Raw genomic sequence first — 23882 nt, forward strand, 5'->3', positions numbered from 1 at the left:
GGCATAAGTGATGGGATTGTTTACATAAAAAAAAACAACACAATTTTCTTTCTGCAATGCTTTTTTTCAGGCTCATCATAGAATCCTATTGGGTACAAAAAAACACAAAAAATGACCAGTTCTACAGCTTCTTTAAACACACACAGAAAGCTTTTAATGAAATCATATCCCCTAATTGCTTGCAGTGTTAGGCCCCCTTCACATGTCTGTGAAAATCATGCACGTTTTTCACGGACCTGTCAAAGGTACGTATTGTCCTCCGTGTGCCGTTTTTATGGCGCACATGTGTTCTCCGTGTGTTATCCGTGATAACACATGGAGAACCGGAACTTTCTGCTCACCTGTCCCTGGCGTTGCGGTCCGTGGTGCTGATCTTTGTTTTTTTCACATCCGTGCGGTCCATGTGCGGGCTGTGTGACACCTGTGATGCCGGAGAAAAACGGACATGTCTACGTGTGGAGCACACGGGCACACGTATGCGCCACACATACACATGGTCCATAGCAAAATACGCACATGTGCGCAGACCCATTGATTTTTTTTTTTTTGTCTCCAGCACATGAAGAAACGGACCAAACACGTACCAGAGACACGGACGTGTGAAGGAGGTCTAAAACACAGCAGAATTTCTGCACAAAAAGAAATGCAGCAGAAAAGACGCATCATTTTTGCTATGTGGCTACATAACTAAACATTAAAACTTTTTATATGTATGATCCTTTTAAAGGGATATTCTGTGGAGATGAGCATTTTTTGGAACTGTCCCTGCCCTCATACACTATGGAGGTGACCACTGCAGCTCTAGTACCTTTGGATCATGTGTAAAACCATAAAATACTGGCTGCTCCTCACCTCTCGCGTATGGGACGTTACATCACAGACCAGTGTAAAGGTCCATGCTGCAGCAGAGAACAGGGGCATGGTGGGGACGTGGCCGCCAGCTCCAGGCTCTTCCTACCTATAAGCCTGGATAGAAGCAAGTTTCGGGGGGCTAGCAGGCAAGAGCATGGAGGCAGCGGCTACGTCCTCGATACGTCCCCTGTTCTCTGCTGCAGCATGGATCTTTACACTGGTCTGTGATGTATTGTGATGTCCCATATGAGAGGGGTGAGGAAGAGTTACTATTTTTGTGATTTCTCAAGTGATCTAAAGATACTAGAGCCGCAGTGCCCAGCTACGCTTCATAGTGTATGAGGGCAGGGACAGTACATTTTTTTTAATCTCTCTAGAGTATCATCTTAAAGGCTCTGTTTAGCTGTTGGCGTATGGGTCCTGAAACCACCCCAACCATTCGCTGACCGGCGAGTGTGCACATCATTGCCTGGAACCATAGACTTTCTTCTGAGCCTGTACACCACAGTATCATACTGTAAGGTCCCATAATGGGACTAAAACCATATTTAAAGTTAAGTAAAGTTTATGTAATAATAATAATAATAATAATGTAAAATGTGGTGGGGGCTTCCAAAATTTTAAAGTGTGCAAAGAACACATTTCTTCAAATCAGCACCAAAAATGTATTAAAACTTCGGATCAGACGGCGTGCGGTCTGGAAAACCAGCACTAGGATCAATGTTATTTAATTGGGCAGTTCACAGCATTTTTTTTTCCCACAGACCGAATCTGCTTACATAGAAAATATGTAACACGCACTAGTTTCTATGTCAGGTTAGACTTGTTCTTTCAAGTCTATGGGTGTGCATAAAAAAACAAGTCCAATGCGGAGTTCTAGTATAGCACCTGTGCTTTTTACAGATACATTGCAATTCTTTAACAGAGGAAACGGGTAAATGGTCTTATAAATTATCAGCAGCTGCTATCAAAAACAGTTTGCATATGCAACACAAATGAGAAGTTTTCAGGATGACAATTTTTTTTTTTTTTTTTTACGGTCACGTGAACTTGGCCAAAGAATGAGACAAACGCAACAAAAACACAGTAATCAATACAGATTGTTATTGCATATTGTGGTGCGGACATCTGTAGCTAAAAAGGTACAGTAAACACACAGCATTTATCCTCCAGATACAAGTAGGAATATCTACAATCATGGACAGCAAACACAAATTATATTATAAATTTTTATTTTTTTACTTTTTCACTTTAAAATTGCACTTGTTTGGCACTGACTTATTTTCCAGCAAAATAACGAATCCGGTATGTTTAAGAGGAGCAAACCAGCAGTATTTTCATATATAAAGTAAAGTCAGTGCTATTTAAATATAATCATAGCTTTTATTTTGAGATTGGATGTTTTATTTCAGAAATATGTGGAGGTAATGTTACAGTAATGCACTGCTATTTGATTGACAGATGCAACAGGAAGGGAATATGTGGGTCGGTTATTGCTATATATTCTCACCCCTGTCTGCCTGCACCGAAATTCACTTTTATGACCGACAGGGGGGGGTTAAAGGCTAGGCAGGGGCGGGAATATATAGCTAGTCCAGAACCCACATATTCCCTACCTGTTGCACCTGCCAATCAAATTGCAGTGCATTGCTGGAACTGTACTTGCACATATTTCTAAAATAAAACATTGAACCTCTGAACAAAAGCTATGCTTACACTCAGCATCCTAGAGCCAGTATAGCACTGGCTTTACTTTATATATGAAAATCCTGATGGTTGGCTCCCTTTAATCTTTCTTTCTTCTAATATTTGCCAACAGGAAACTGTTGGAAGACTGGATTTGCTGATGTTAATGTGTGTGATATGATTGGCTTTATTTCTGGCTATGTGTTATGAGGGATCTGTGTAACTAGCACTTATTTTATGATGGTCTTGATCTGTTGGAACATGAATGGGGCAATGTATCGTTACCATTACTAAGTCCTAATTATCCTTCCAGTGTCTCTAATGTGAAAAGAAAGCGGCCGGGTACTTTCTGGCAAACATGTTATTTCCATGCGTATTATGCCTTATGTATGTGTGTGCCTTCCGGAACTTAGAAGTCATTTAGAAGAGCTACTTGCTTTCTTTTCCCTAACTGGCGTCCTGTTGTTGCAGTCTCCAGACAGTGAGCTGTATGCCCCCTCCGGTCTCCTCAGCAGTCATTTTGACCAAAGCTGTTGGCGGTAATGAGGTGAGTGTTTCAAATATGTATGTGTTTCTGTAGCTTCTGTTACACCATCCCATGATACCATGATGCATACACGTTTCTGATCATCATACATGAATTACTTGGAGAGTGACAGTGAGCTGAAATCCATTAAAGGACACAGTCTCCAATAATGCTGATCATTAGTGCATACAAATCCGGTCATTTTGTGTGACTATACAGTATTTTGCATTGTGCTTATACAGGTCTTGTCAGCAGGTGAGAAGTGGCCTGGTTTTTCTCTTCTTTTACTCCTGTTGCTCCTTTCCAGTTTTTTGTTTTGTTTTTTTTTTATTAACCCACCATGCTCTCCATAATTAGCCTGAGAGCAACGCTCTTTAGACCATAATAATGGCACTAAATAAAGCTGCATACCTTTTGGACCTGTAAGGCAAATTTTAAAAATAACAAAAAATTGGCATAGTCAGGTGAGCAGCGGAAATAAAATTGGACCAGAAATGGACCACTCTTCACGTGGTGACCTACAGGTCCTCTTGAAGTGGTCCTCACAGGACAGGAATGCTATAGCCTTTCAGATCTCGATATTTTTTGTAGAATCCTTCCTGCTCGATCTTTTATTACCTTGGACAATCCAAGTGTACATGTCTATGGGGCTAATATAGCAGAGAAAGCTTCCTTCTCAATTAACATTTTGCTGATAGCCAATGTGTTTATACCCTGAAATACCGTCTTGTCAGAGTATGGAACTTGATATGGGCACTGAATTTATCGTAGTGTAGTGTACGCTGTTCAGCCTTTAGGTGTTTCCCAAGATCTGGCAGGTAGATAAACAACCTTTCCAAAAGGATTTGGGGAGCTAAGTAGAGGCTTGTCTGTTTACGGTGTAAGGGTCAGCACACATGGAGAGTAATATGAAGCTAGTGGAAAGTGAAAAAAAGTCTCATTCCATTTGGACCAATATTAGTCTATGGTGCAGCTCCCATGAGCGACTGTTTTCTCAGCCCTAATCGGACCGAGAAAACAATCGCAGCATACGGCTATTGGAATGCGATCTTGTTCCATTCGCACCTATTCTAGTCTATGGGGTGAGGGAAACATCGCATTGCTCTTGCGTCACACCGGTGTAATGCGAGAGCAGTGCGATTCTCGCATCTGCCGGTGAGATAAATCCCTCCGTCTCCTACGCAGCACTGGCCCTCCCCTCCGCAATTGTGGTCTGATCGCATGATTGGTCCACAGTCGCATGACACTCTGCTCCCGCTTTGCTGCGAGCGTGTGCCAAGTGTCATGCGAGAACTCGCAGTAATCCCCGTGTGGCCTCAGCCTAAGTGATTCACTTGCCAGCAGCAGTCAAGGTAGGCACAGGCAGAGTGATTTATATCAAAATCAGGAAATTTTATTTAAAGTCATAAACCTCCAAAGAATCAAAGCAAACAAATATGTATAAGGAAAAACACAGTAAACAACACATTCCATGTAGGTCTTTCTCATGTCTGCAGACCCAATAAGCTTCTAGCAGAGCTGACTAACAGAGGTGTTTTCTTCTCCACTCTGAGACAGCGATTGAGGCAGGTGAGTTGCCTTTTATCGCTCATTCCAAATCCTAGAACTGGTAAGAGGTAAGAGTCCCACCCAGCTCTAGTGGCCGTTCTTAAAATCTGGGCCCATTAAAAAAGACCTCTCATCACTATACTTGCTGGAGCCTGCTTCTCCGGGTTCTACATCATCGAGGCTTGCCACCTCGGTGATCCCTCCTGTCCAGGTCCTGTCCCGCTTCCACCTTACAACTGGTACTTTCATTACAGGCCTGTTCTCTACAGGTCTGTGCACATACCCTAAGAACATTCAGCAGTTTTTAGGGTATGTGCACACCTCCTCATTTTCAGAAGGGCGAACCTGCCTAGTGTACAGGAGGTAGACTCAAGGAAACATCAACACTTTTTTTTTTTTTTTTTTCTTGAAGGATCTTTTTGAGCATTTTTGGGTTGTTTTATGTCTGCTTTTTGGAAGTTTTTTTTTTTTTTTTACCTCCAGAAATTATTTTTTTATTTTTTTTTTTAAGCTTCATTGAACAATAAAGAAGCAAAGGCTCTCATAAAGGCACACAGGCATCTTTTGAGTATTAAGTATGTAGTGTCTTCAGAGAAGAAGACGCCTGAAGAAATGGTCTGTTCACTATTTTTAACCAAGATACCTGAAGCTGTTGAGTCACTCCAAGGCCTGAACATATAAAGTGAAACTTGTCTTTGTATAGAAATGCAGATGTGAATGCTTTAGAGCGATAAAGGGGTTGTCCCCCAAACACAGTACATTTTAATTAATCAATCTTTTAATAATATCTATTCAATGAGAGGAAAAAAAAAACAAGTTCCTCTGGAGTAACAATCTTATAATTGTGCCTGTGCTATGCACTTTGTAATGGCAGTGTCTGACCGTACAGGGAGATAATCGGCAGATACGACGGCTCCTGGCCGGGGAGGAAGCATAAGAGGGTATACAGACAGGACAGCAGGGCATCATGGCTAATTCTGTCTGTTAATGGAAGACAGGCAGGAAAATGTTTACGTCGCACATACTCTTATATGGTTTAATGAACTTTTACACAATGGTAATTATTTCATTGCCTCCAATCAGATTTCATAATTTGAAAATTAATTTGAAACATATTTAACTTTTTGGGAAAAAACTTTTTATTCTTATTAAATTGATATGTAATAAGTCTATGTACAACACATAGCCCAGAAAATAGTTCAGTAAGCTAACAAGGAGCCTTGTAATACACAGCAGTGTCCTGCCTTCTAGGTATCGCTCCTACGCATATAACAACTAATTGCACTTTTCAATGCTTCTGTGACAATTAATACTTTAGGGCAAGAACTAATAGTAACCAGAAAGAAATATTCCTCTGATTTGTCCGGATTCTGTTTGATGGGAATTATTTATATTTTTCTGTTGGCTAATGGAATAATGAAGCACTTCTGATGATCAGCTCTGCCGCGTAGCCCGAAAGGCACGGCCGGCTAGGATCATATATGTGTTTGAACAGCGAGCTGTGGATTGTCGTGGTTCAGGTCACTTCTCCCATACACTGAGTGGGTTAATAGTCCTTCTAGTGAGCACTGCTTACATACACTCCTTTTGTTAGGACCCTCTTGTCTCTATGTCAGTTTTTTCCCTATCCATAATCCTTTGGGGCCGGATTAGTCTAAAACAGCAAAGTAGCCAGATGTCTGATTCTGAGAGAGTCCCAGAGGCCAGCTACGGAAGGCAACTGAATTCGTTCAGGATAGCAGATCAAAGGTACCTGAGAATTACTTATGGGCACGTAATTTGTGTCACATCTATTATTATCACACAGGCGAGAATCCGAGACACTTCTTATTGGTACGGGTCTGATAATCGGGACGTTCCTTTGAATATTTCAATGTATTTCTAGTAAGTTCTGACAATATGTAATGCACTTGATCATTGCGTTGATGGTAAGAATCTTATCACTGTGTATGGTGTCTCCTGTATTATCTACGACATTGCTGCTCTGTCTGCTCAAGTATAAGGGTGTCCAATAATTGGCTCCCAAACTGACTGTCAATTAGAAAGAGTGCTGATATTCCTAATGTGACTAGATGGCCACTCCTGGGACATGCCCTATAACATTCAAGAGCTCCTCCTCAATTGTACATTATATTCTAGAGCACGACAGTGATTTGCCATTGTCTTTTTTTTTTTCTCTGCCTGTCATCATCCCTGTTGACTCTCAGATTTTTTTCTTCTACGCTTTCCACCTGTGCTTCACCTCTGTATTTTACTACAGTAGGACTATGAACTGGCTCCATTATTCTGGGAGATCAAAACCTTGATAGGTTAGGTCATGACTGAAGGCACATATTGCCATTCAAATCTGTCACCATCTCAGAGTCATGGCCATGGGTATATAAAGAGGCGGATTTTCTCTGTGTCAAGGGTGTGAACCCCCCACCCAAGAAACACCCCCCCCACCCCAAACCTTTATGCACTTAGCAATGATCTATCTACATATAAAACCTAAGATAGAAACAAAATGAGCATATACCCTGCAGCATGTAAATTGTAATAGTGCATCTAAATAACATAGGGTACTTAGTAAGCACAGTTTTTGATCAAAAAAAGCGTAAAAGTCATTCCACCATGAAATGCTGTAATCCAATTGGGATGTTCCTATCTCCTGGTATTAAAACCTAACCTTGTGTCAACTGAACTCCATGTAGATGGGGGCAGAACAGGCCCAACTGTTAAGACACTTACCCATAGGAAGCTATATAAATGAAATGCCTAGCTCAAAACGTGGGGAGCCATACTCCTCTTTTTACATAACAAAACCAAAGAAATGAACTGGCGCATGAGTTGGTATACATGCAACATAAAAGTGCATCTCAATAAATTAGAATATCATCAAAAAGTTAGTTTCTTTCAGTAATTCAATACAAAAAGGGAAACACATATATTATATAGTCTTTATTTCTGCTATTGTTGTTGATTATATCTTATAGCCAATAAAAACCCAAAAGTCATTATCTCAGAAAATGATAATAATTACCACAAAACACCTTCAAAGGCTTCCTAAGCATTTAAAATGGTCCCTTAATCTGGTTCAGTAGGCCACACAATCATGGGGAAGACTGCTGACTTAACAGATGTCCAGAAGGCAGTCATTGACACACTCCACAAGGAGGGTAAGTCACAGAAGGTCATTGCTAACGGAGCTGGCTGTTCAGAGCACTGTATCCAAACATATTAATGGAAAGTTAAGTGGAAGGAAAAAGTGTGGTAGTAAAAGAGTCACAAGCAATTGAGATAACTGCGGGCTTGATAGGACATGGGCTACAAGTGTCTCATTCCTTGTGTCAAGCCACTCATGACCAATGGACAACGCCAGACGTGTCTTACCTGGGCCAAGGAGAAAAAGAACTGGACTGTTGCTCAGTGGTCCAAGGTGGTGATTTCAGAGGAAAATAAAATTTGCATTTAATTTTAAATCAAGTTCCCAGAGTTTGGAGGAAGAGTGGAGAGGCCACAATCCAAGCTGCTTGAGGTCTAGTGTGAAGTTTTCACAATCAGTGATTGTTTGGGTAGCCATGTCATCTGTTGGTGTAGCTCCACTGTGTTTTAGCAAAACCAAAGTCAGCACATTCTTCTACCAGGAAATTTTAGAGCACTTCATGCTTCGCTCTGCCAACAAGCTTTTTGAAGATGGAAATGTAATTTTCCAGCAGGACTTGGTACCTGACTACACTGCCAAAAGTATCAATACCTGGTTTAATAACCACAGTATCACTGTGCTTGATTGACCAGGAAACTCGCCTGACCTAAACTCAATAAAGAATCTATGGGGTATTATCAAGAGGAAGATGAGACACCAGACCCAACAATGCAGACGAGCTGAAGGCTGCTATCAAAGCAATCTTGGCTTCCATAACACCTTAGCAGTGCCACAGGCTGATCGCCTCCATGCCACACCGCATTGATGCAGTAATTCGTGTAAAAGGAGCCCTGACCAAGTATTGAATGCATTTACTGTTACTAACAGAAAAGATGGGCTGCAGTTGTACATTGCCCAGGCCAAAAACTAATACTCTAGCAGGATGCAGCTAAACCCCCACTAAGTGGAGGCATCACAGGTGCAGGAGGAGCAAATCACACACACTTCCAAAAAATGGAGGAGGCGATTGCTGGATGATAAAACTGTACACTGATGGCTTGCATAGGGCACTCTTCACACATGCAGATACACAGTCACAAGCCCGCAGCCTACTAGGTGACGCCCATACTATTAGATCAGGCAGGCTGCCAAGCCATACTCCATCTGTGCACCATACAGGGACAGGAACTCTAATATGCAAGGCCTAACAGAAAGGGGCCTGGCTGTGTCTTGTACAAAAAAAAGAGGTTTTAGTTGGTATTATGGCCAGAATACGGAAGCCTACAATCCACCTCACGGGAACCTCATGCTTGTAGGTCCCTTTACTAAATGTAAAAATAGCAACAAAAAGAGGAATAAATATTCTCAAAAAATTAAGCATTACTTACAGCAAAGATGGGCTGCAGTTGTACATCGCCCAGGCCAAAAATTAGTACTTTAGTAGGATACAGCTAAGCCCCCACTAAGTGGAGGCATCACAGGTGCAGGAGGAGGAAATCATACACACACTTCCAAAAAATGGAGGGGGCGATTGCTGGATGATAAAACTGCACACTGCATTTACTGTTCAGACTTTTCAGTAGGACAACATTTCTGAGTTTAAAATAATTTTTTCAGTTGGTCTTCTATAATATTCTAATTTTCTGAGATAATGACTTTTGGGTTTTCATTGGCTGTAAGCCATAATCATCAACATTAACAGAAATAAACACTAGAAATAGATCACTCTGTGTGTAATGACCCTATATAATATGTGTTTCCCTTTTTGTATTGAATTATTGAAATAAAGTAACTTTTTGATTTTAATTTATTGAGATCACTTGTATTAGAAGATGGCGAATAAAAACAAAAAATATATAAAAATCTTTTAACTACTGAGAGATTAAGTGTCTGAGGCAAGAATCATGGGGTCTGTCACTACTTTGTGCTGTATTTAGATTAATAAAAGTGAATTTGCAAATAGCCTCTTCAGAGAAAATGAGGACAGGACATCTTCCATATGTGGAAAGCACAATCCTAAAAGTCAATATTGTCCGTTTTAAAGAGCCTTACCAAAACTGAAACTCCATGTGTTTTGGGGTCTTTGCCCCTTATCAGTGCAAAGCAGTTAATTTTGCCTGGGTGAGAGAGGTCCTTGATATGTTATCTAGGGAGTTAGGCCCTGTGCGCACTTACCGGATTTTGCCGCGGATTTTCTGCGGATTTGCTGCATGTTTCGCTGCAGAAAATGTTCATAACATCTCTGCAGTGATTCACCAGCAAAACCTATGGGAAAAAAAATCCTGTGCGCACTGGGCGGATTTTGACAGCTGCATGTTTTGCTGCGGGATTCCCGCAGCAAAAACAATTGCATGTCAGTTCTTTTCCGCACATCGCTGCGGAATTTCACTCCATTGACTCCAATGTAATCGTGAAATCCCGCAGGGAGCAAATTCTGTGCGGTTCACTGCGTTTTCCTGCGTTATTCCCTGCGGTATTTCGCGGTTTACCTCCGGTAATGTACATCGCTTGCCTGCGGTTTTGCAGGGAAGTGATGTCATTACAGGAAGAGTAAGCAAAGCAGAGAGTAAACCCACACAGGTCACAGACACACACAGACATCACAGACACAGAACACAGACACAGACATATAGAATACACATAGAAAGCAAACGGAAATATAGAAAACAAAACACGTGGGCCCCGCTGCATATTTACCGTCCAGCCGAGGTAAGCACACAGCGGCGGCCCGGTATTCTCAGGCTGGGGAGGGCGAGGGGCAGGGTTAATGTCCCCCGCCTCACTCCCCCTCCCGCAGCCGAGAATATCAGCCACAGCTGCCCCGGGACTGTCGCATGCATTATGCGGCAGTACCGGAGTGTCCCCGACTCTTCTTGCTGCCGTGTAGCACTGGCAGTCAAGGTAATACAAGGAGTTAATGGTGGCGGATCACCGCCATTAACTCCAGGCTTGATCATGGCAGCGTCTGAGACAGCTGACATAATCAACCCGTAAGTAAAGTGAAAAAACACACACACCGAAAAATCCTTTATTTTAAATAAAACACAAATAAGCCTCGTTCACCCTTTTATTAACCCCTCCCGAAACAAAGCTCCGACGTAATCTACAGGTCCTGCGCTGCTTACATCCAGCCGCGACTGACACACAGCACTGAATGCAGCCTCGCAGCGAGACAGCAGAGGTAATTACCGGTCATTTCCCACGGCCGGTAATGTGAACTCACTGCCGACCGTGAGAAATGCAGAGTGTGCTCACAGGGTCTATCTATCTATCTATCTATCATCCTTCTATCTATCTCTCTGTCTGTCTATCTATCTATTCTTCTGTCTATTTCTCTATCTCAGAATGAAATGACTTTTTTTTTTTTTTTTTTTTCTTCAATGTGCTTTATTGCATTTAATGCAATAAAGCACATACCAACCCGCACGCGGAAAAACTGCGTCAATACCGCGAACAATACCGCGGTAAAACCGCAGCAAACCGCATGTGGTTTTCGGGTACGGTTTGCCGCGTTTTTTTCCGCGGGTGCGGTAATCTTTGAATACTTGCTGAATTTTCTTGAGAAAATTCCATTTTCCAGTGCGCACAGGGCCTAAAGCTTCCCTTTGTGAAAAGTGCCTAGTTGGCTAAGGGATGTTTTCTGGTTTGGCTTTTTATCCTAAGTTATGTTGGTAAGGATCTGTTAAAAGGTTCGATTTTGACTTTTAGAATTACCACTTTAGGAGATGGCACTAGGGTTCTTGTCCTATTCCTCCAAGTAGGCTACTTGCATATTCACATTCCCAGGTAAGTAGTGCATGGCCTGTAAGTCTGTTTTGCAGCTTGGCACTCAACATAAGAAGAAATTGACCCCCTATACTTTCTTTAAAGAGATAAAAAATAGTGTCTAAGTGCAAATGAATATTTAAATAATTAAAAACTAGTATGGTAATTTTCCATCATATCATACAGATGATATGTTTGAAAAAAAATGAGATTGGCATAAGAGATTTTGGATGAATCCCATGGCAGCCGGACCAGGGTTGTGTTCACTTTTGCACCAACAATCCTCTATACCTAGTGAACAGAGAGGACCTAAGATGCCAGGCAGAGGATTACCCATGCAGAAGTGAACACTGCCCTGGTTCAGCTACCATGGAGGTCCAAACTGGATGCCAAACTCAGTAACCCCTGCCAGACATGGTTATAACGCTGTTTACCTGAAGATTACCACTATATCTGCGGGACACTAATGTTTCTGGATGTAACAGGTTCCCTTTAAACTACATATAAGTAAAACCTTGTACAAACTACATCAAACCAGGACAATAAAAGGACTCCTGGATCTACGGGGATACCCTAAACTTGTACTGTTTCACCATAAGGAAGCTCCACAATCAAAATAAAGAAATTCCAGGATGAGTATATAGACAAATAGGGGAATCAGCCAGGGAAGAATAGGGTTATGGCGGTCACGGATAAGGCCAAAACCTTCCCATATAGGATTGTACAAGAAAGATCTGAAGACTCCAGGACATAATCAAAGGACAGAATGGAAGTACTTACCCATTACATAAAGCCCCCATGCAATCATTGCCACAAATGCTTCCTCCGGCGGTGGCTGAGAAGACTTTTAAACTGAAATTGTCCAGTCAAAAGGAGAAAACAATTACTTGGTGATCGAGTCTAGACAACACCGCCTCCAATGGATGACCCACCCTCTGTTCACAGAGAAATGTAATGAGCCACAAATATGTCCATTTGTTCCATTTGTTACCACTTCACAAGGACCACATCCATCTTCTGAATAGATAGTACCAAAAGCAATTATTCAATATGGCAGCTACGCGATAAAATCCTTGTGAAAAGCATAAATACCATAAGGCAGAAAAAGTCACAACAAAACATCGCCAGTAAAAGGGAAAGACTGCACACGTAATGCCTGAAGGGTGTCTGGCACGTGACCAGAGCAGTGATCACATGATTAGAGTAGTCATTGCATCTATGAATATAATGTAGCAGTACATCACCATAAATGACAAACATAGACATTAACATCTACATACAGATATCCAATATTGGATCATATATCAAAAAGAAGTGTGCCTGGGCAAACACATGGTGATAAGGGACAGAAGGGGATAAGGAAACCCTGTGCAAACAATATGGGGGAAACTCTTCACAACGAAACCACATCACATAGACCATAACACACACACACACACACACACACACACACACACACACACACTGAGCATGTACACACACACACACTGAGCATGTACACACACACACACACACACACACTGAGCATGTACACACACACACACTGAGCATGTACACACACACACACACACACACACTGAGCATGTACACACACACACACTGAGCATGTACACACACACACACACACACACACACACACTGAGCATGTACACACACAGCGCCGATGCATGTATACACTGAACACAGACACACACAGTGCTGTATACTCACCTGTCCGGGTGAGTATGCAGTTGTCCGGCTTTACTGCAGTTGCATGCTTTGTGGCGTCGTAAAGCATTCAACTGCAGTAAAGCCATAACCTCCTGCAGCGGCTGCTCCGTACACTGGACGCTATCATGGAGGGGTCTGTGTGCTGCAGCTGAAGACACCGTGGGCACGGAGGACAGGTGAGACACGGCATAATAGGGGACAGAAGGGAACCAGCAGGATCACATTACTAAACAATGCGCTCATTACTGCAGGGGACATCAGCCCCCTCCCTCCTCCAGATCTGTATGCCCCTAACCTCCCCTCTCCAGATCTGTATGCCTCCACGCCCCCCACCAGATCTATATGCCCAGCCCCCCTCACCAGATCTGTATGCCTCCAGGCCCCCCCAGAACTCTATGCCTCAGCCCACCACCAGATCTGTATGCCCCTAGCCCCCCCCACCAGATCTCTATGCCCCTAGCCCCCCCCCACACCAATATACCTCCAGCCCCCCCACCAGATCTGTATGCTTCCAGCCCCCCCACCAGATCTGTATGCTTCCAGCCCCCCTCACCAGAACTGTATGCCCCCCCCTCATTAGATCTGTATGCCCCCAGCCCGACTCACCACTGCTCCTGTCAGCACCACTAAGCATAGACAGATTTTCATTTCACCGCACTCCCGATGCGATGGCATCGGGCCTCTCTCTAGTAATATATTTACTGGGGTGGGGGAGGGTGGCAGTTGTAAAACACTTGAGAGAATGATGACTTACATTACTAGAACAGCTATGTATGATGGCCAAGCTGCGCCAGTTTATGCTTGTACATTGTACGGATAGGTCAGAGTGCACAACAAAAGGGCTAATCTGATTTTAGTGTACTACTTCCCTGCTGAAGTATATTGAAAATGAGTTGTAATACGAGCCTGCTAATCCAGAGATTCAAGTGATATAGGGATATGCGGTAGCAGTATAGTCTCTGGGTGTGACAGTCAATTGATTGATCTATAATATACTGCAGTAGCAGTGCCTTAAATGGAGTCTGTCATCAAGTGTTTGGTACCCCATCTGAGAGCAACATAATGTAGAGACAGAGACCCAGATTCCAGTGATGTGTCACTTACTGAGCGGTTTCCTGTCATTTTGATAAAATCAATGTTTTCTCTGCTGCAGATCTAGCAGTTATACAGAACTCATGAATGTGCTGGACTACCTGCAGCCAAGTAATCCTCTAATGATAATCTCCTGTTGATTAATCAGTGATTTTATCAAAACTACACGAAGCAGCCCAGTAAGTGACACATCGCTGGAATCAGGATCTCTGCCCATACCTTATGCTGTTCTCAGATTAGGTGGCAAATACCTGGTGACAGATTCCCTTTTAAAGGGGTTGTTCAAGGTTGGCGCTAAAGCTTGCAGTCTTTTCATGTGACTGCAGACTTGGTCATCCCCGTAGTATGGAATGTCTTGCTGTCCGGACGCTCTAGTTCCAGAAGCGGGTGGGCAAGTGACCGCAAGTATACGATTTGCATACATGCAGTCACGTGCCAACAAGACATGCATGGCCTTGCTCTGTACAAGAGAATCGAGCGAGGCTGGACACGTCTAGTTGGAATGTTAGTGGAAGTATACAAGCCGCATCCTTGGGTTGCATGGCCGCTCGCTCCCGGAGTGGAGAATCTTGACAGCACTTAGTGACTGCAGACTTGAGCTCCAAGTCTAGACAACCCCTTTTACAACAGAATTTTTTTTTAATTCCTCAAACACTGTAAACAGGGAGTACAGTTTTATAGCACTCTGTCTTAACTTCTGTTTAGTAAAAAAAAAAAAAAAAAAAAAAAAAAGGTGTCCACCATATTGGATTGTGAGATGGGCAAGCCATCATTTTTCTAGATATGTAAACATAGCTGTCCACCTCCCATTGGTCTGTTTGTGTACCACCTGTTAGGCTGCTTTCACACATCCGGTTTTTGCCCTGCGGCTCAATCCGGCTCAAAAACCTATGCAACGGATGCGGCGACAAAACGGCTTGATACTGAGCATGCGCAGTTCAAAAAAATGCATCTGGCGTCCATATGCTTGCATCGTAAATTGCGCCGGATGCGGTGCGATGCGTTTTTTTTCGCCGCACAAAAAAAGTGCCAGGCAACATTCCATCCGGCCGCCGCATGGGCTAAATATGCCGCATCCGGCAAAAAACGGACGCAACGCAAGGCCATGCAGCACAATACGGCGCTAATGCAAGTTTATGTGGGAAAAACGCAACCGGCGGCAAAAAAAATGTTGCATTTTTTTACAAAGCGCTGTATTGTGCCGCTCAGCAAAAACCAGATGTGTGAAAGCAGCCTTACCATTGGTATTCCAGCCAGATCGGTTGCAGTCAGTTGGTTATTACAAGGACCCTGCATTAAGGAGCTCTAAAGAGACTTAATACCGTCTTTGGAGACGTCTCATACTCTTGATGCTTTGCAGGATTGTGAAATGCAATGCGCTACAAATACAATTTTGGGGAAAAATTCGGTCCAAGCTGGAGAACTTGACATTCATTCTATCCGTTCATCTTTAGTAAATGCCTCTGAGATGTTTGCGATCTCCTAAGCTTGTCCTTCCTGGATCAAAAGAGAGATCAGTGACTTTGCCGTCATGCAGAAAGCCATTTGTAAAGAATTAATAGGTCAAGTGTAAGAAATACACCAAACGGACATAAAAAGATGGATTCCTGTATTTATCAGCAAAGTAATTGTGCGTTTGGCTGTGGATGCGGCTGGTGCTATTGAGTAGTCTATAACTGCCAGAGGTTGACAGGCAGCTTCCGCTAGGGTCTGCGCAGGAGGCCTACCTAATATGCTGTCTGCCCTAAGGGCCTATGGGCGCGCAGCTGGATTATTATGTTAATGCCGGAGCCTCCTGCCCTCTTCCTATCCCAGCTGGGCTCCCTGTTGTTCAGCTCTGCTTTTTCCTGACAGTATAGTAATATGCTTCATGATTGAAAGGGCAAAAGGCCTCAAAAAAAGAAAGGAAAAAAAAAACAGGTCTACAAAGAGATGTCAGTGAGCCAGTGGAGAGATCCTTCCTGCCAGCATCTTAGGAGCATGCAAGTAGGCACTTAGGTAGCACGAGTGTTGGACATCCCTGAGTTAAGCTAATCATTTACATCTATAATAAGACCCTTTTTAATCTAACAATGCAGAGTTTAGTAAAGGCGTGTGCAGTTTTTCCAGTGGCAGCATTTCTAAGTTAACAGCATGCGTGTCCTTCTGCAAAAACTTCATAAAAATTGCCTTTCAGAAGATTAGGAAAGCTGGATATTAACTCCTATGACCCAGCTTTCCCAGAGACTTAGGCCATGTGCACACAGTGCGTTTTTGTTTGGTGCAGTTTTGTCACAAATCTGCATGCCTGTCCTTATGCCAGCAAAGGCCATAAGAAGTCTGAAGTGTTGTGCACGTGTTGCTTATTTTTTTCCTTGCAGATTTGATTGCAGAAAAGAGTGGCAGCTTGTCAGTTCTTGCGTTTTTGCCTACGGTTTTCAGCCCTCACACCCATGGACTTCATTATGAAAAATGCATGCCAAAAAAAAATACGCACCAAAAACATTGCACAAACAGCCCTCCTTTTTTGGTGCGTTTTTCTGCCAGAAGATGCAGATTTGGTACAGAAAATGTCTGCACCAAACTCTCATAACCTTACACAACCAAGAAATCTTTAACATTTTGGAAGAAGGGCAGAATAGATATACCCACCCTCCTGTTTTCTGTTTATAGTGTATATTTGCAGGAAGAATATTAAGATTCCCCATTCATCATTTGTGTTTTTTGTCTTGCCTGTCTTTTTAGGCTGGCAGATTTTATGGTTCATTCAACAGAATGGGCCACACAATGATAGTTTTTGACATTGCGCTTTTATCGCGTTTTTGATACGTTTTTTTTTTTCTCCTTTTAGGTGTTTCCTTTAAATAAATCAGTTTTGTTTTTGAAACTTCCTAGTATTGTCAGCATTGAGTGCGGATTACATGCGTTTTTGATGCATTTCCACCATCTACACACAACAAAAACGCTTGTGTGTTTTTATCTGTGGAATTTCTGCATCTAATTCAGGTCTAAGACTGGCTTCACATGCTGCGACATCGCTAGCAATTGCTAGCGATGTCGAGCACGATAGCACCCGCCCCCGTAGCACATGCGATATGTGGTGATTGCTGCCGTAGCAAACATTATCGCTACCGCAGCTTCACACGCACATACCTGTTCGGCGACGTCGCTGTGACCGTCTTACAATATCTCCTTCAAGGGGGAGGTGCGTTCGGCGTCACTGCGACGTCACTAAGCGGCCGGCCAATAGAAGCGGAGGGGCGGAGATGAGCGGGACGTAACATCCCGCCCACCTCCTTCCTTCCGCATTGTCGGTGGAGGCAGGTAAGGAGATGTTTGTCGTTCCTGCGGTGTCTCACACAGCGATGTGTGGTGCTGCAGGAACAACAAACAACATCGTACCGGCAGCAGCAGCGATATTATGAAAAGGAGCGACGTGTCACCGATCAACAATTTTTGATGTTTTTGCAATCGGTGATCGTTGCTCCTAGGGTATACACGCTGTGATGTCGGTAACGGCGCCGCCGGATGTGCGTCACTAACGACGTGACCCCAACGATATATCGTTACCGATGTCGCAACGTGTAAAACCCGCCTAAGGGAAAAATCTGCTCAGAAAACATTCCTGCAAGATAAATTGACACGCTGCGGATTGGAAAAACACACCGCAGGTCAGTTTAAGAAGTGCAGTGGGCAGGGAATTTCTGGTAATCCCATCCACTTTGCATTAACTTTAAAATGCTGCGTCAGAAACGCGAGTTGAACTCATAGTGGGCACGTTCTCTTAAAGTAAAAAGTTTCACAGTCCTTTCAGTAGACTTTAAAATGTTGCTTGTTCGTCTTCAAAATGTAGTCAAACTTTGTACTCTACTAGGGTAGTGCAGGTCCACACTGCAAAAATCTAACTATTTCATAAAATCTCGCAAAGAATTAGGCGAAAACATCTGGATAACCAAACCATGTCTTTTAAAGCCTTCTTCACACTTCCATGTCTCAGCTATGTACCGGAGACTCAGACACACGTAGACCCATTAAAATCAATGGGTCTGCGCACATGTCTGTGTTGTGACATGGACCATGTGTCCGTGAGGAGCACATGTGTGTCCATGCGCTCTTCACGGCGACATATCCATTTTTTTGTCGGCAGCACGGATGTCACATGGTCCGCAGACTGATCTTTTAAAAGGAACTTGTAATCTGGTTCAGGCTGCCCGTGCCACAGGCTCCATGAATCAGACACTTGCTGCATTACTGCGTTGTATGTGCATACGGAGAGGCTGTTCAATCAAAGGGTCGAGGAGAAGCATCTTGGATGACTAGTCTGAGGCAGGTCCCTGGCAGATTTTCAAACCGTTTGAAACGCCATGGCATTTCATAGTAAAACTTACACAGTTGCAATACTAAAGCCAGAGTCTAATTCATGCTGCTCGTGGTCTGGGCAGCAACAATCCCATAACAGGTTCCCTTTAGTCTTTCACGTTTCTATATAAAGTGCTTCTGCATCATTAGAAAAGCTCTTATGCCTCGTTTCATACCCTTAGTATCCTGCAGCATTAGAAAAGCTCTTCTCCTGCCTCGTTTCATACCTTTAGTATCCTTTAGTATTAGAAAAGCTCTTCTCGTGCCTCGTTTCATACCTTTAGTATAGTGCAGCATTAGAAAAGCTCTTCTCCTGCCTCGTTTCATACCTTTAGTATCCTGTAGCATTAGAAAAGCTCTTCTCCTGCCTTGTTTCATACCTTTAGTATCCTACTTAATTAGAAAAGCTCTTCTCCTGCCTCGTTTCATACCTTTAGTATCCTGCTTCATTAGAAAAGCTCTTCTCCTGCCTCGTTTCATACCTTTAGTATCCTGTAGCATTAGAAAAGCTCTTCTCGTGCCTCGTTTCATACCTTTAGTATCCTGCAGCATTAGAAAAGCTCTTCTCCTGCCTCGTTTCATACATTTAGTATCCTGCAGCTTTAGAAAAGCTCTTCTCCTGCCTCGTTTCATACCTTTAGTATCCTGCATTAGAAAAGCTCTTCTCCTGCCTCGTTTCATACCTTTAGTATCCTGCAGCATTAGAAAAGCTCTTCTCCTGCCTCGTTTCATACCTTTAGTATCCTGCAGCATTAGAAAAGATCTTCTCCTGCCTCGTTTCATACCTTTAGTATCCTGCAGCATTAGAAAAGCTCTTCTCCTGCCTCGTTTCATACCTTTAGTATCCTGCAGCATTAGAAAAGCTCTTCTCCTTCTCGTTTCATACCTTTAGTATCCTGCAGCATTAGAAAAGCTCTTCTCCTGCCTCGTTTCATACCTTTTAGTATCCTGCAGCATTAAAAAAGCTCTTCTCCTGCCTCGTTTCATACCTTTTAGTATCCTGCAGCATTAGAAAAGCTCTTCTCCTGCCTCGTTTCATACCTTTAGTATCCTGCAGCATTAGAAAAGCTCTTCTCCTTCTCGTTTCATACCTTTAGTATCCTGCAGCATTAGAAAAGCTCTTCTCCTGCCTCGTTTCATACCTTTTAGTATCCTGCAGCATTAGAAAAGCTCTTCTCCTGCCTCGTTTCATACCTTTTAGTATCCTGCAGCATTAGAAAAGCTCTTCTCCTGCCTCGTTTCATACCTTTAGTATCCTGCAGCATTAGAAAAGCTCTTCTGCCTCGTTTCATACCTTTAGTATCCTGCAGCATTAGAATAGCTCTTCTCCTGCCTCGTTTCATACCTTTAGTATCCTGCTTCATAAGAAAAGCTCTTCTCCTGCCTCGTTTCATACCTTTAGTATCCTTCTTCATTAGAAAAGCTCTTCTCCTGCCTCGTTTCATACCTTTAGTATCCTGCTTCATTAGAAAAGCTCTTCTCGTGCCTCGTTTCATACCTTTAGTATCCTGCAGCATTAGAAAAGCTCTTCTCCTGCCTCGTTTCATACCTTTAGTATCCTGCTTCATTAGAAAAGCTCTTCTCCTGCCTCGTTTCATACCTTTAGTATCCTGCTTCATTAGAAAAGCTCTTCTCGTGCCTCGTTTCATACCTTTAGTATCCTGCAGCATTAGAAAAGCTCTTCTCCTGCCTCGTTTCATACCTTTAGTATCCTGCAGCATTAGAAAAGCTCTTCTCCTCCCTCGTTTCATACCTTTAGTATCCTGCTTCATTAGAAAAGCTCTTCTCCTGCCTCGTTTCATACCTTTAGTATCCTGCTTCATTAGAAAAGCTCTTCTCCTGCCTCGTTTCATACCTTTAGTATCCTGCAGCATTAGAATAGCTCTTCTCCTGCCTCGTTTCATACCTTTAGTATCCTGCTTCATAAGAAAAGCTCTTCTCCTGCCTCGTTTCATACCTTTAGTATCCTTCTTCATTAGAAAAGCTCTTCTCCTGCCTCGTTTCATACCTTTAGTATCCTGCTTCATTAGAAAAGCTCTTCTCGTGCCTCGTTTCATACCTTTAGTATCCTGCAGCATTAGAAAAGCTCTTCTCCTGCCTCGTTTCATACCTTTAGTATCCTGCTTCATTCGAAAAGCTCTTCTCCTGCCTCGTTTCATACCTTTAGTATCCTGCTTCATTAGAAAAGCTCTTCTCGTGCCTCGTTTCATACCTTTAGTATCCTGCTTCATTCGAAAAGCTCTTCTCCTGCCTCGTTTCATACCTTTAGTATCCTGCTTCATTCGAAAAGCTCTTCTCCTGCCTCGTTTCATACCTTTAGTATCCTGCTTCATTAGAAAAGCTCTTCTCGTGCCTCGTTTCATACCTTTAGTATCCTGCAGCATTAGAAAAGCTCTTCTCCTGCCTCGTTTCATACCTTTAGTATCCTGCAGCATTAGAAAAGCTCTTCTCCTGCCTCGTTTCATACCTTTAGTATCCTGCAGCATTAGAAAAGCTCTTCTCCTGCCTCGTTTCATACCTTTAGTATGGTGTGTAATGATATTGACTATGAATTCAAGTTTTGTAATTATGGTAACATCCATGTGAAAAATCCAATCTAATCCCGTTTCCCTTCTGCATTAGTGTGGGAGCAGCCATGTGTGTGCCATTGGTACACATTACATTGTGTTTTATAGACACGCTTGGCTTATGGCTACTTTTATTTAGCTGTTCCCTCCATCCTTTGTGGAGCGGTGTGCTAGATTCCTTTGTATGCATTTAAACAGTCGTTTTAAAAGCCCGGGTGTATTTCAGCCAGGCTGCCTGGCAATATCCCATTCACCCTTAAGAATTGTAGAGAGCCATGGTCTGAACTTTATGTAAAAAGAGTGCACGCGGAAGATTTCTGTTATTAACTGTCATCATCTTCATAATATATGTCCAAATAACTGCAGTATAATAACTAAATTTCAGAATAATAGGCCCCTTATGAGAGGTGGAAGTCATTCAGGATAGGCAGTGACAGATCGGCTGTGGCCGAGTTACATGCTCATATTGTCCTGCTTGCACTCCCTGCTCGGTGTCATTGCCATTCGTCAATGTCCGGGCTGCCTTCCTATTACAGCACACTTCCTCAAAAGCAACTTCATTTCTGTAAAGAGGACTGACAGAATATTCAATTTTGTGCCTGTAATCCCTTTATCTGTGTTTATTTTGGTGTTGATGTAGATATGTTAAAATAGCACAAAGTACATATATGGAATATTATCTACAAAGCACCTAGCTATAAAAATTACCAGTTTCTAACCATCCTCGTAGATCCTATAGAAAAAAGAAAATAAACCCAAAATAGTGTTTCTACAGTAGTCAGTTGTCAGTGACCCTCCACCCTGGGAATAAAAACTTACTATACATATCTCGTACAATGGCGAAAATAAGTATTTGATACACTACTGATTTTGCAAGTTTTCCCATCCTTATGTGACATCATCAAGCTTGAGGCACCTTGTTGGTGCTCAGTGATCACATGCTATCCAATGATGCTCACTGCAATCATCAAGCTGTTTTAATTTTATACGAGGGGCTGCTGCTAAGTCTTTGCCTTTACCCAGAAAGAAACAAGATAGGATGATAAAACTTTAAATTTATTCCACATACTCTCCACTTTTGTCAACACACTTCGTACATCGGTATTCCAAGACGTTCTGTAAGCTTAGCAAAAAGGATTTTGGTTGTGCCTCAAACCAGGCATCCATAGCAGCCATGTCATCAGAAATGGTGTGAAATTTGGTACCCTTGAGATGTTTCTTTAGGTTTGGAAACAGATGATAGTCGGAGGGAGCTAGATCTGGTGAATGAGGTGGTTGGTCAACCAGCTGGAAGGCCAGCTCCGCCAGTTTTGCTGTGGCCGCTTCTGCAGTGTGAGCAGAGGCGTCTTGTAGAAACAAGGTTGCTTTGGACAGCTTGCCGCACCTTTTGGCCTTCAGAGCTGCCTTTTTAATTGGTCCAAAAGTTCAATGTAATACCTTGCATTGATGGTGGAACCCTTTTGAAGGTAATCCACTAGCAGCATGCCCTCCTTATCCCAGAACACAGACGCCATCACCTTAGTTACTGATTAGTGGCTGATTTTTGCACCCTAAACTTCTTTGGACGAGGAGAACCACTCATTTGACGTCTCCTTGTTTTCAGAGTCATACAAATAAATCCAGGTCTCATCCATAGCGATCAGTTAATCTAGGCAGTTCTTATCAGTCCGGAAACGCTGACAAATGGACCGGGAGGTTTTCACTCGCATGCTTCTCTAATCTGTTGTCACACATTTGGGGACCCACTTTGCAGCTAGCTTCCTCATGTCCAAATGTTCATAGATAATGACACAAACACGTTCACGGGAAATCCCCTTGATGTTTGCTATTGCTTTAGCTGAAATTCGTCGATCCTCCAGTATGAGGTTGTGCACAACATCGACGATCTCCGAAACAACAACTCTCAGTTGTCTAGGACGTTCCTCACCATTGGTGTTGAAGTGGCCCGTTTTAAATTTGGCAACCCAGTTCTTAACTGTGGAATATGAAGGACATTGATCCCCCAATGTCTGCGACCTATCACCATGAATAGCCTTCATGGACTTTCCTTACAGAAACAAGAATTTTATCACTCCTCTGCTCTTAGTTGCTGTGAATATTGCATTAGACTCCGCCATTTTGTTTTCCCGCGTGCGTAGAACACTGTTGCCATAAGCAACGAGCACAAAATTTTGAATACATATATTAGACATATAAGGCTTTCATGTAATGTAACATTCGTTACCATAGAAACAAAAAAAAAATCACAAAGCCAAAAACGTATCAGTAGCCCCTTGTAGTTGGATTACTGTTTAGGTTATTCTCAAGCACGTTGCATTAAATCACAGATGGAGAAAGATGTACTACAATAGCTATGCGGGACCACACTGATCAGGAGCACACCGCTTCTCAGCCTCCCTACTTCCTTTTTCTGGAGATCTTACAATTTTGGAGATCCATGGTTGTGCTGCATCCCCGAACTGAGTACAGTCCCTTGCTGCTAGCAGATACAGCTTTGCCCCTGCGGCAGCCTTATCCGGCCAGCTTTAGATTGGTGCATGCAGGCTGTCAAGTAAGGAGCTTTGCGAGCAGCACATGCCCCTTACATGGGGAACAGACCAGTCTGAGACTGCAGGGTGAACACAGAGGATTTTTAATAAGAGGTGAATTGCAAAGTTGCTTGTCTATACAAGCA

At 42.9% G+C, this 23882-nt stretch overlaps 1 protein-coding gene across 1 annotated transcript in view; it reads left to right on the forward strand.

The window, feature by feature from the left end:
- The window catches only part of SLC10A7 (solute carrier family 10 member 7), a 304073-nt gene that overhangs the window by 65335 nt on the left and 214856 nt on the right, over positions 1-23882 (forward strand). Inside the window, exons 4-6 of the mRNA XM_075335657.1 lie at positions 3010-3091; positions 9760-9767; positions 15929-15945. Coding sequence (XP_075191772.1) covers positions 3010-3091; positions 9760-9767; positions 15929-15945 — 107 coding nt within the window. The remainder of the gene's footprint in view (positions 1-3009; positions 3092-9759; positions 9768-15928; positions 15946-23882) is intronic.

Source organism: Anomaloglossus baeobatrachus, chromosome 1 (assembly GCF_048569485.1).
Source record: "Anomaloglossus baeobatrachus isolate aAnoBae1 chromosome 1, aAnoBae1.hap1, whole genome shotgun sequence".
Classification (NCBI taxonomy): Eukaryota; Metazoa; Chordata; class Amphibia; order Anura; family Aromobatidae; genus Anomaloglossus; species Anomaloglossus baeobatrachus.